Source organism: Heterodontus francisci, chromosome 33 (genome assembly GCF_036365525.1).
Source record: "Heterodontus francisci isolate sHetFra1 chromosome 33, sHetFra1.hap1, whole genome shotgun sequence".
Lineage (NCBI taxonomy): Eukaryota > Metazoa > Chordata > Chondrichthyes > Heterodontiformes > Heterodontidae > Heterodontus > Heterodontus francisci.
In genome coordinates, this window is record NC_090403.1 from 26727342 (window position 1) to 26740244 (window position 12903).

A 12903-nucleotide genomic window follows, 5' to 3' on the forward strand; every position below is an offset into this window, starting at 1 on the left:
CAATGAAGCTGACCATAGGTAGGGAACAGCAGACCTGATCAGATGACCCCATTATCCAAGCTGTCAATTTTTGATACATATGTTTTCCAAAACTGGGGGTGAAATTTGATTTTGGCAGGGATGGTAGCAGATCATCTGCTCGTTATACACCCCATTCAATTTTGCATTCCAAAAGTTGAATTTCACTCCCAGTACATTACAAAGCATACTATCCCCTATAATAAAGGTTTAAACACTTAAAAGACTTAAGTGTTTAGGAGCATAACAAACCCAACCCATTTTTCAGAGATCGACCCAACTTACCAACTTCTCAAGTATATTCATCAATCCCTTTATTTTCTCCTGATATGCATTCATTTACCCTGTGAACCTTATTATATTGGTTGCTTCAACCATTGGTAACAATTGGTTACCCTGCTAACCGTCCCTTTGCTCTAGTAATCTGGATAAAACAGTTCTGTTTGATGACTCTTTTATTCTCATAAGTTTCATTTTTCAATTTCATTTCAAGTGATTACTTTGCCTGTATTAAGTTTTGTCAATAACCCTGCCATTTACCACATTAACCTGCCTACTTTGTTTGTGTACTCTTGTCCATGATGTAGTCAATGTAAATGTTGATTGGTTTAATAAGTACTACAGAATTTCCAATGCTTTATGTATATGAGTTTGACTAAGAGGTAATCAGGAATTATTATCCACACTAAGAAACAAGTTATACAGGAAGTATGTTGACAAAATAATCCTAATTGTAAAAGACAAGGCTACAGGTTCTAAATATGATTTTTTTTAAAATTAAAAATGCGATCAGGTTATTTATCATATGAAGTCAAACAAAAAAATGGCAGTTCAGTAATGTGCATTTTGATATTTTTACACAGGATGAAAATATCTTGATAGATTGTTGTTTTACTTACTCGTTATCACATTAACTTCTGACCCACACTGGTGATTTGAATTGTTCACTAAATGAGACCTGCAGTAGTAAATTCCAGAATGGATTTTTTTTGCCTTTTTAATACGAAGCCAAAAATGTGTCCCCTCAAACATGGTTATTATTTCCTTCGCCCATTCTGCGGCAGTGGAACTTTCTCCCAATTTATGCCACTTGATAGTGTTCTGTTGGCGACGAGTCTCGTTTCCAAAGGTACAGCCCAGATATACAGTCTCTCCTTGCTTCACAGCTTGATAAGGCTTAAAGTAATTAAATTTCAACGCCTGACATAATACACCTGTAATTAAAACAGATAAACTATATGCATATATATTTTAAATACTCTATTTCTACCATCCTAAAATAAATGATAAGCAGGGATACAATTTCACAGACATTAGCAGTGCACTAGCACCTTACCGTACTCACTCTTGTCTAACTGTGGGCCTAGATAATTAGTGTCAGGTGATTTGACAACGGGGAGATCACAATTGAACAAAAGCAAAATACTGCAGATGCTGGAAATCTGAAATAAAAACAAAAAGTGCTGGAAATACTCAGGCAGCATCTGTAGAGAGAGAAACAGAGTAACGTTTCAGGTCGATGACCCTTCATCAGATCTGGGACAAGTTAGAAATATGCTAGGTGTCAAGTAGGTCATATGGGGGAGGGTGGAAAAAGAACATAATAGCACAGAAGACAGGAGACATTAAATGGCAAAAGAGTTGGTGGGGCAGAGCCAAAGGGAGTAATAATAGGACAAGTAAAGAGACAAAGGACGTGCCCAGAGGAGGAGTGAATGGCAGAATGTGAACAGCTGCTATCCAAAAGCAAAACAAGAGAAAACGAGATTAATACCGAAACATGCAAAAAAAAGGAAACAAAATAGGTAGCAGAGATTACATTCTGAAATTGTTGAACTCAATGTTGAGTTCAGAAGGCTATAAAGTGCCTAATTGAAAGATGAGGTGCTGTTTCTCGAGCTTGCATTGAGCTTCATTGAAACACTGCAGTAGGTTGAGGGGACAGAGAGGCCAGCGTGACAGCAAGGTGGAGAATTAAGATGGCAAACAACCGGAAGCTCAGGGTCATGCATGCAGACTGAACGGAGGTGTTTCGCAAAGCAGTCACCCAATCTGCGTTTAGTATCTCCAATGCAGAGCAGACTGCATTGTGAGCAGCAAATAGAGTATACAAAATTGAGAGAAGTACATGTAAATCATTGTTTCACCTGGAAGAAGGAGTGTTTGGGGCCTTGGGCGGTGAGAAGAGAGGAGATAAAAGGGCAGGTGTTGCATCTCCTGTGCTTGCATGGAAAGGTGCCGTGGGAAGGGGACGGGGTGTTCGGGATGATTGATGAGTGGATCAGGGTGTTGCCGAGGGAATGGTTTCTTCAGAATGCTGAAAGGGGAGGGGAGCATGTGTCTGGTGGTGGCATCATGCTGGAGGTGGCAGAAATGGCAGAGGATGATCCATTGAATACGAAGGCTGGTGGGTTGGATTGTGAGGACAAGGGGAACCCTATTGTGGTTGTGGGAGGGAGGGAAAGGGGTGAGAGCGCAAGTGAGGGAAATGATTCGGACACAGTTGAGGGCCCTGTCAACCATGGTGGGAGCAATCCTCAGTTGAGGAAAAAGGAAGACATATCAGAAGCACTGGTGTGTAAGGTTGCCTCATCAGAACAGATGTGACCGAGTCAGAGAAACTGGTAAGATGGAATGGAGTCCTTCAACGACACAGGAATCACAATTGATTCTGTTATCCCTTATTTTTCACGGATGCATACTTTCCAACAGGGTGAACAGGATTGCGTACAGTGCCAGGAACCCTGGCTGATTTTTCTACTTCCCAATATGTGGCACAGAAGCTAATTGTAGCACTTGTATTACTGGCCCAGTTGCAATTAATTAACTTACCTCAGATGAGGAATCAAACCTAACATCTTCTGATTCATATGATTTAATGTTGCACTGAGGAATCAAAGGGCTGAATTTTCCCAGCCCTGTGGTGGCAGGCTTGGGGGTGCAAGGGCCAGGTAAAGCAGGGGGGGGTCGTGTCAGGATGGTTCCCCGACGCATTCCTACCAATTACCATCTATGAGAGGCATAGATAGAATGGATAGTCAGAGACTTTTTCCCAGGGTGGAAAGGGCTATCACCAGGGGGCATAATTTTAAGGTGATTGGAGGAAGGTTTCGGGGAGATGTCAGAGGTAGGTTCTTTACACAGAGAGTGGTGGGTGCGTGGAATGCGTAGAAGCAGATACATTAGGGGCATTTAAGCGACTCTTGGATAGGTACATGGATGATAGCAGAATGAAGGGTAGGTAGTTAGTTTGATCTTAGAGTAGGTTAAAGGTTCGGCACAACATCGTGGGCCGAAGGGCCTGTACTGTGCTGTACTGTACTGTTCTATGTTCTATGTTCTATTACTCTACGCTCAATCATCAGCAAAGAGATGGAAGATGGAAGGTGTTATGGACATTGCTACCAAGTGGCACCTACTCAGCTTGGCCCCAGACCTCATTACAGCCTTGGTCCAAACATGAACATTGTTGAGGCCCCAATTCGGGGTGATTCTGTGGCCTCGCTGGCATTTTTCTGGTGGCGGAGTGGCCCCCCGCCACCGCCCCCCCCACCCCGCCTCATGTGAAGGCTGTCACTCAATGGAGGTGACTTCCCTACAGCAGGCTCGGAGACCATCAGAGCAGAGGCTCCATGCTGCAAAGAGGGGGCTGTGTTCATGAAAGGCTGCAATTGCTGCCGAGACCCATCCAGCGGATTCACCTACTGGTCTAGATCCTGGTTATTTAAAGATTGATGTGCAGGCCAACGAGGGTGCCTCCTTGTTGAAACACCCTCATGGGCCCCGATCTGCCTCAGCAGCGTCTATCCCTCCCAGAAGCTGTCTCCCAGAAGATTGTGATGCTCATCTCGCTGCCGGCAAGTGTGGGCTCAGGACCCCCATTTGGTCCCAGCATCGGTGTCCTGAAGTCCATGGGAAAATTCCGCCCAAATTTCCATTTAATACTACACATCCTGTCTTCCATCCAAGGTTGTCAAAGGTCCCTATTTTTCCTCAGGCCCCTAAAGTTTACTCCTTACACTGGAACCATTGAGAGATAAATTCAGTCCATAGTAAATTAAGATGAAGGTATTAAAAGAAGTGTGATAAGTTAGACAAGAATAATAGATGAACAAGCACAAGCTAATGATGACACATTCAATGCTGGGCTGAACAGTTTGGCATGGAGACCCAAAATTAAATAAACCTTAGTCTTCCAGGACTGTTATCTTCTTCACAATGAGTGTCTTTATGGGTTGAAATTTTTAAAAAAGTGGAGTGATTCTTTCAATGAAATTTGACAATTTCTAGGCAGTTTTGCATTTTCAACCATCCACTAATCAATAGGAATCAAATTGTACTGTCTAAAATGCAAATTATCTAGATAGAATACGTCTAGGATTTCAAAGCTTTCCCTGCCTTTTGAGACTCTTACACATCCATTCTTATATGTCCCTATACTATGAACGGGCTGAGAAAACAAATTGGCAAACTCCCCACAAAGGCTGTGTCAATAGGAACATAGGAGCAGGAGTAGGCCCATCAAGCCTGCCCCACCATTCAATACGATCATGGCTGATCATCTATTTCAATGCCTTTTTCCCACACTATCCTCATGTCCCCTTATGTCTGATATTGTCCATCAGGAAGTGAACACTCATTCTATTTTTCCTCCAAATCTGAGGAAAGATTCCTGGTCTCCACTTGACTCTCCCACCCCTAAACCCATCCCTAATGCTACAGTTAAGATGAGTTCTCTGTGGGGAATGATGAATGTAAACCTGTCACCCTCCACTCTGCAGACACTGTGCTGGCCCACTGGAGGATCCCTATTTACTATATCGATATGTATTTGCTTCCATATCCATAAGGCAGTTTTCAGTCAGAGATAAAAATCCGGAAAGAGATTAACGTGGTCTTCTTTCATATGATTCCTAGAAATGTGTGATAAAAATGCCTGGACTGAGTCCTTTGGCTACATGGTTTAGTTATATGACATAAGGGACCTAAAAGATAAGGGCATAAATAACATGGTTTTAGGATGCAGCAGAGAAAAGAACTGAATTTTTATTGGCCAAAGTAATGCTGGAATAAATTGGATTTCCTCAAAGAAACGCTGTGCATTGGTATTAAGTGCTACACCAATTAAGCAGTGAAATAAATTCTAGATTTAAACATACTATATACATAAACATATTAGCTTATCGCCTATTATAGAAACATAGAAAAATAGCAGCAGGAGTAGGCCATTCGGCCCTTCAAACCTACACCGCCATTCAATCATGGGCCAAAGAAAAAACATGCAAGTGGTTAGGAGTACAGGGAGTAGGGCAAAAAGTCAGTGGTGGGCGAGGGTGGAGATTCATCAAGGAGGTGGGCGCCTGGGGAGCATGTAATCAAAGGCAAGGGGTGCAATGCATAGGCTACACTGATGCTACATTGTTGGAAACAGCTGTCATAAATGTAAGTTATGACTTGCTTTTGTTCCCAAATTTTTTGGGCTGTTAGTGAGAACTGAAAGAATGACAATTTTTCAAACCCAGTTTTCTGATTCGTTCTACTGAAAACAACTGGTCAGAAAGAAGTGCTACCTCCTAAATTGGCCTCAGCAAGGTACCTGAATTTCAACCTCAAAACAGCATCCCAACTGCATCAGTATGCCATCACCCTTTCTCACACTGGCAATCCTTTAAGTCCATTCAGGTCTGCAACTGGATTTCATTCGAAGCCTAAGGTGAAATTGGAAATTTGATGCCACCTTCTGGACACCTTTTGTACAATGGATCTATGCACTATGGGAAATGGTTTGACACTGCCTGCTTTATTTTGGCCATTTCCAGTCAGCTGAGACGGTAGTCCTTCATCCTGTTGGCAGAACAAACTTTGAACCGATGTCACGGAAGCAAAACCAACTTGAGTTATAAGCCTGATAACAGGAACCTTTTAAAACCTGTGGTGTGCTCAGATATCTGCAACCCTTGCTTCCTCTTTCTGTGCAAGCGGACAGGAATCACTGTTTACTGAGCGGTGGTAAACTTAAAGCAATAACTCATATCTCGTCTAACACATGTCAAAAAGCTAGAGGAAAGAATTTACCGTTTCCAGCAATATCAACTATGCAAAGCAGCATTTGCATCAACTTTTTTTTTACTGCCGCCTCATCTTGATTGCTATAATTGTAACTTCCTCTCTTTGAAATGCTTCGCAAAACATTGCTTTGACAGAAAAATAATGCTGAATGTGGACAGATAGAACTAGGCTTCTGCAACTATAGGAAATTAGAACAATTCAGCTTAGCATCGTGGGCCCTTTTAGATATTAAAAGATCGCTCTTCAGCTACACTACACTGATTTCTGTATTATAATGTAAACTTTCCACCATCATAGTGATGTGATGCTGCAGTTGTTGCCTGAGTTCTGTATTTAAACAAATGTATTTAATAACGTTGTTACTTTCTTTCCTTCGCTCATGGGATGTGGGTGTCACTGATAAGGCCAGCTTTTATTGCCCATCCCTAATTGCTCTTGAGAAGGTCTTGGTGAGCTGCCTTCTTGAACTGCTGCACCCCTGTGCTGTTAGGGAAGGCGTTCAAGGATTTTGACCCAGCAACAGTGAAGGAACTGCGATATAGTTCCAAGTCTGGATGGTGTGTGACTTGGAGGGGAACTTGCAGGTGGTGGTGTTCCCATGCACCTGCTGCCCTTGTCCTTCTGGGTGGTCTGGAAGGTGCTGTTGAAGAAGCCTAGGCAAGTTGTTACAGTGCATCTTGTTGACAACACCTTCCATCACTTTGCTGATGATTGAGGCTAGTTCTGGAGCACCAGTTTTTAGCACTAGACCTGGGCTGTTGTTGGGGCCCATAGTCTTTGCTATATCCAGTGCGATCAGCTGTTTCTTGATATCACATGGAGTGAATTGAATTGGCTGAAGACTGGCATCTGCAATGCTGGAGACCTCAGAAGGAGGCCGAGATGGATCATCCGCTTAGCACATCTGGCTAAGATGGTTGCAAATGCTGGACTTCATCATCGTTGAGGATGGGAATGTTCATGGAGCCTCCTCCTTCCTTTAGTTGTTTAATTGTCCACCACCATTTATGACTGGATGTGGCAGGACTGCTGAGCTTTGATCTGATCTGTTGGTTGTGGTCTATAGCATGCTGCTTTTGCCGTTTGACATACATGTAGCTATGTGTTGTAGCTTCACCAGGTTGGTATCTCATTTTTAGATATGCCTGGTGCTGCTCCTGGCATGCTCTCCTGCATTCCTCATTGAACCAGGGTTGATCCCCCAGCTTGATGGTAATGGTAGAGTGAGGGATATGCCAGGCCATGAGGTTACAGATTGTGATGGATACAATTCTGCTGCTGCTGATGGCCTCATGATGCCCAGTTTTGAGCTGCAAGGTCTGTTCTCAATCTATCCCATTTAGCACGAGGGTAGCGCAACACAACACGATGGAGGTTCTCCTCAGTGTGAAGACGGAACTTTGTCTCCAGAAGGACTGTGCTGTAGTCACTCCTACCAATACTGTCATGGACAGATGCATCTGTAATAAGTAGATTGGTGAGAGCGAGGTCAAGTAGTTTTTTCCCCTTGTTTTGGTTCCCTCACCACCTGCTGCAGACCCAGTCTGACAGATATGTAATTCAGGACTCTGCCAGCTTGGTCAGTAGTGGTGCTACTGAGCCACTCGGTGTTGGACATTGAAGTCTCTTACCCAGAGTACATTCTATGCCCTTACTACCCTCAGTGCTTCTTCCAAGTGGTGTTTAACGTGGAGGATTACTGATTCATAAGTTGACGAAGGACATTAGATGGTAATCAGCAGGAGTTTCCTTGTCCATGTTTGACCTGATGCCACGAGACCTCATGGCCGGGATTTCACGTTGGGTGGATGGGAGCCGGCCACTGACTGAAAAGTCAGTGGCGAATCCGCTTCTGCCTCACCTGGTGATTCGATCCGCATTTTACCGGTCCCCAGACTTTAATTGTTCCAAGGCAGGATTTCCACCCGCTTGAGGTAGGAAGTCCCACCTCATTGAGCTGCCAGCCAATCAGCGGGCCGGCAGCTCTTCGTCCCAGCAGCGCCACTGGGAGCAATGGCCACTGCTGGGACTGCAGCCCAGCCAACCACAGAGGAAGACAGGGAGCCAGGATTCCTGGTAAGTTTTGGCTGCCTCGCCGGGGATAATCGGTCGGGCCCCGGCAAGACAAGCGTGGTCATTTGGGGAGAAGGGGGGAATGTTGGGTCTTGGGGCTGGTTGGTGTAGTGGGGGCGGCCCTCTATCGGGTACCCTGTGCCCATTAAGTAGGGTCTCCTCCCCATCCAAGATGATCAGAAGCCGCCTGCTTTTCCCAGGCAGCTTTTCCCGGCTCCAGGATGCCCGCTTGCCAGGCGTAAAATCCGGGTGGAGGCAGGCGAAGGCCTCCACCCCAATGAGCCGGGTGGTGGTGGGGGGGAGGGTGGAGTAAAATGGAGCGGGAGGCTCCAGGAGGCTTTCCCGACCCACTCCTGCCTCCGCCCTTCTTTACGTAGGGTGGGAGGAGAGGGGGGTGTAGAAATGGCCTGCCCGCCCCAGGCCAATCAAGGCCCTTAAGTGGCCACTTAACGGCCACTTAAGGGCCTTCACCCGTCTCCATGCGTATTTTACGTGTGGCAAGCGGGTGTCCTGGTGCCGGGAAAAGCTGCCTGGAAAAAGCAGGCGGCTTCCGATCGTCTCGGGGTGGGCCCGCTTATTCTCGGGCCGCCCCTGCTACCCCAACCATCCTCAAGACCCAACATGCCCCCCTTCCCCCCAACTGACCACCCTTGCCTCACCGGGTCCTGCCCGGCGAGGCAACCAAAACCTACCTGCCTTCCCGGCCCCGAGGCATCTTCTGCGCAGGCTGGGCTGCAGTCCCAGCAGTGGCCACTGCTCACGGTGGCGCTGCTGGGACTTAGAGCTGCCGACCAGCTGATTGGCCAGCAACTCAATGAGGTGGGACTTTCTGCCTCAAGCGGGTAGAAGTGCCGCCTCGGAACAATTAAAGCCTGGGGACCCGTAAAATACGGAACGGATCCCCAGGCGAGGCGGAAGCGGGTTTGACACCGACTTTTACGTCGGATGCCGGCTCCTGTCTGCCCACTGTAAACATCCGGCCCATGAGTCTCGAGTCAATGTTGAGAATTCCAGGGTCATCCCCTCCCAAAAGTGTACCACCAGTGTGCCACTACCAGTGGACAGGACACACCTAGGGATGATGATAGAGGAATGGGGGGTCATTGGTTGAAAGATATTATTATGTGAGTATGACTATGTCAGGCTGTTGCTTGACCAGTTGTGGGACAGCTCTCCTAATTTTGGCACTAGTCCCCACTGAGGAGGACTTTGCAGAGTCGACTGGGCTGGACGTCCTTTTCTCAGTGCCCGGTGGTCCAATTTTATTCTTATTCGACTTTCTTGTAGCGGTGTGATGCAACTGAATAGCTTGCTAGGCCATTTCAGAGGGCAGTTAAGAGTCAACCACATTGCTGTGGGTCTGGAGTCACATGTATGCCAGATTGCCTACCCTAAAGGGCATTAGTGAATCAGATGAGTTTTTACAAATGGTCGCCATTACTGAGGCTAGCGTTTTATTCTAGATTTATTTAATTAGTTGAATTTAAATTCTCCAGATGCTGTAATAGGATTTGAACTCATGACTCCAGAGCATTAGTTCAGGCCACTCAATTACCAGTCTAATGACAGCCACTATGCTACTGTTCCTATGATTTAGTGGGGCAGTGGCCTGATAGAAGCAGAAGTAAGTCATTCAGCCCCTCAAGCCTGCTCCAAAATTCAATTAGATCATAGCTGATTTGTACCTCAATTCCATTTATCTGCATTAGCTCCAAATCCCCTGATGCCCTTACATAACAAAATCTACGAATCCTACTTTCGAAAGTTTCAATTGTCTCAACGTCCACTGCCTTTTGGGGGAGAGAATTCCAGATTTCTGCTACCCTTTGTGTGAAAAATCCTTCTTGATTTCCTTCCTAAATGGCCTATCTCTAGTTTTGAGATTATGCCCCTCATTTCTGATGCCCCCATCAGTGGAAATAGTTTTTCTATATCTACCCAAATAAATGCTTTTAACATTTTAAGCACCTCAATCAATCATCTGTTAATCTACTGCAGTCATAAGAATCCAAGACAACTTTATGCAACCTATCCTCATAATTTAAAGCTCTAAACCCCAGTGTCATTCTGAGCCCTGGTGGTCTCACAACAAAATATATATTGGATGCATTCAGAATGTGACTACTTTCTAGCAGCATTAATGGTTAGTTCGTCTAGGATAGTCAGTGGCGAGTATAAATTTGATTCATGGCAGTTCATGAAACAGCATTGAGAATCTATGAGAAGGCTAATGTCTGCATTATTGGAATTACCATTTAAATCCATGAATTTCTCTGTTTCAGGGCCTACCAAACCAAGACCAACCGCTTGCTCCCCTTCCCTACAAAAAAGTCCTTCATCCTTCTCGTTCCTTATGAAAGATGGACTTTAATGAAGTGCATAGCATGTAGTTATTATTTTATGCTAAGTACACAAAAAATTAATTCCAAAGGTATCACCTTGCCAGAGAAATATCCTCTGGACTCTGATACTAATTTCTATTTGTGGAAAAATGATGGTCCTTCCTTCTCTTTTCTCTACATGTTAATTTTGTAAAGCTGAAAATCTGTTTGTTGCAGGAGCAATATGCCATCTACAAAAACAACAGTATACAAATGTTTATGTTAATATCCCAGTATTTTTTTTAAACTTCAATGGCAGAGCCTATTGACATTTTGATTGTTTAATGCTTTGTCTGGTTTCCTAACTCAAAAAGTAGAAAACTTCACTTTATTCAGAGGCTGACATTCAAATCCTAGCATCGAAATCCATTCAGATTTAGATGCACTTTCCATTTTAGGTGTGCCAGTTTTGACTGGGCTGCTAGTTGGGAGGTATTGTGTTGTTCAGCTGCGAAAGGGAAAATTGATGAGAGGTTTGCCCTTGTTCTAAAAAGATCGCTTTCTTGTTCATCAATTGTTGTTGAATCTCGAATGAGCCCACAGCCTGAAACCCAAATCGTCCCACCTCCTGATAGAAGGAAATTTGGAAGAGGTGAGGCTAAGAGTGGAGAAATAGAAAGAAGAATTTAAGTAAATGTGCTTTGTCCTCATCAGGAAACTATCTCCCAGGGCACGGATTTTCTTGTATGAAACATTTCTCGCATGAGCAAACAATCATCAGTGAATTCCATAGGTCAACAGAAACCCCAGTGTAAAACACGAAAACACTTAACATGTCTACTGTTAAAACAAGCATTAAATGTAATTATTTTTCGGGACATTGAGTGATTAAACTTGAGCAGTGAAGCAATAACGTCACATTATAAAGCACTAGAAATGAGCGCAGCATGAATGCAGTTTGATTAACTTTGTGTTATTGATTTCTGACATCTTTGGGTGTCAACTTACATCCCTGGGCTGTTTGCAAACAACTGCACCTGACTTGCACCACGTCAAGAAAATTATTCACCATTCCAGAAACAAACCACCTCCAGGTTGCTCCCCACAAACAGGTAGGACTAAACCCAAGTAATAAAAAATAAAGGAACCTGGAAAAGCTGGAAATCTGGCATTTATTAAAACATTGCAAATGTTGGAAAGGTATATTAGGTCAGACAAAGAAAAGAGAAAAAAAAATTATTTTTACAGATGCTAGCTGACCTGCTGTGTATTTCCAGTATATCCGGCTTTTATTTTAGGACAGCATTAGACCAAGGGATTCAGCAAACACTCAGCTCCAACTTGCATGATTCGGTCTTGAACCAAACACTCAAAAAAAAAAATCACCTTTCATGAATTTAAAGGGCCATAGCTCAGCCATCAGACCTCAGAGAGCTGTCGATTTCTGCTGAAGTTGGTGCAAACGAATCCTTTGATGTAATTCTATAAATATATGGAGGTTAGACCAGGAAAAAGACTGAAAACTTGCACTATATTATGCCTTCTCACATCTCAGAATAATCCTAAAGTGCTTCACAAACAATGAATTACTTTGACATGAGGTGACAAGTAGGATAATACAGAAAGAGACACTTACCAGTTGTAATGGTGAGTATAAAAAGCAAAATGCTTGGTGTGGTATATGATTTTGCAGCAGAGAAAGCCATTGTATATTCAGAACAGTAATTGCAATGAGAATTTTCTTTCTGACTGCAGATGTTCCAATTACGGCACCAGTGATCTTAACTAAGATCTTAATCAAGAAACTTCAACCCTGTCCATTGTAGCTTCAGCTCCTATTGGCGAGATGCAATGAATACTGTTGAATGTCATTGTGCAATTTCCTCTGTAATTAATTTTAGCTGAAACAGGAAGAACTCAGTCCCCAATGACACTAGTTACACACAGGATGATTTGTAGATATAGATTGTTTTAATCAATTTTTTTTGTGTTAGCTCTTCATGAAACTTTAAAAGTAATTTTCAAAATTTTTGGAACCAAGATTCTAACTTTATAAAGCTCGAAATTTAAAATTAAAAAATATTTCATTTAATGCTCGACTAGAATATATTCCAACAAAAAGTTGTATTTCTTTTACTTATGTTTTTATTTCTACATTTAAATGTAAATATGCTTGTATTGATGCTACAATCAAAAGCAAGCAAGCACAATGACTTTTAGATTGCAAGCTCCTGAAGATGACTGAGATAACCTTATAGAGGTGTAGAAAATATTACACAGCATAGAAAAGGCCAAGTTGAAATACTCCTCAATCTAACTTTTGGACTGTTGGACTGAAGTTCTTGATAAAAAAAGTAGTCACGCATGAAATTGGTTTCCTTCTGGGTAGGGTAGTCAAAGTGACCAAATGAAATTGCATTTA

General features: G+C 43.4%; 1 protein-coding gene across 2 annotated transcripts in view; it reads right to left on the bottom strand.

Moving 5' to 3' along the window:
• Nucleotides 1-12330, bottom strand: part of LOC137348068 (B-cell antigen receptor complex-associated protein beta chain-like) — a 35988-nt gene extending 23658 nt beyond the window's left edge. Inside the window, exons 1-3 of one of the 2 annotated variants that reach the window (XM_068013218.1) lie at nucleotides 12118-12204; nucleotides 11868-11963; nucleotides 918-1232 (exon numbers count right to left, since the gene is read on the bottom strand). In XM_068013218.1, coding sequence (XP_067869319.1) covers nucleotides 918-1232; nucleotides 11868-11901 — 349 coding nt within the window. In that variant the 5' untranslated portion in view covers nucleotides 11902-11963; nucleotides 12118-12204. Of the gene's footprint in view, nucleotides 1-917; nucleotides 1233-11867; nucleotides 11964-12117 lie in introns of both variants that reach the window. The other variant, XM_068013217.1, reaches the window with a different exon arrangement.
• Between the last annotated feature and the right edge of the window lie 573 nt (nucleotides 12331-12903).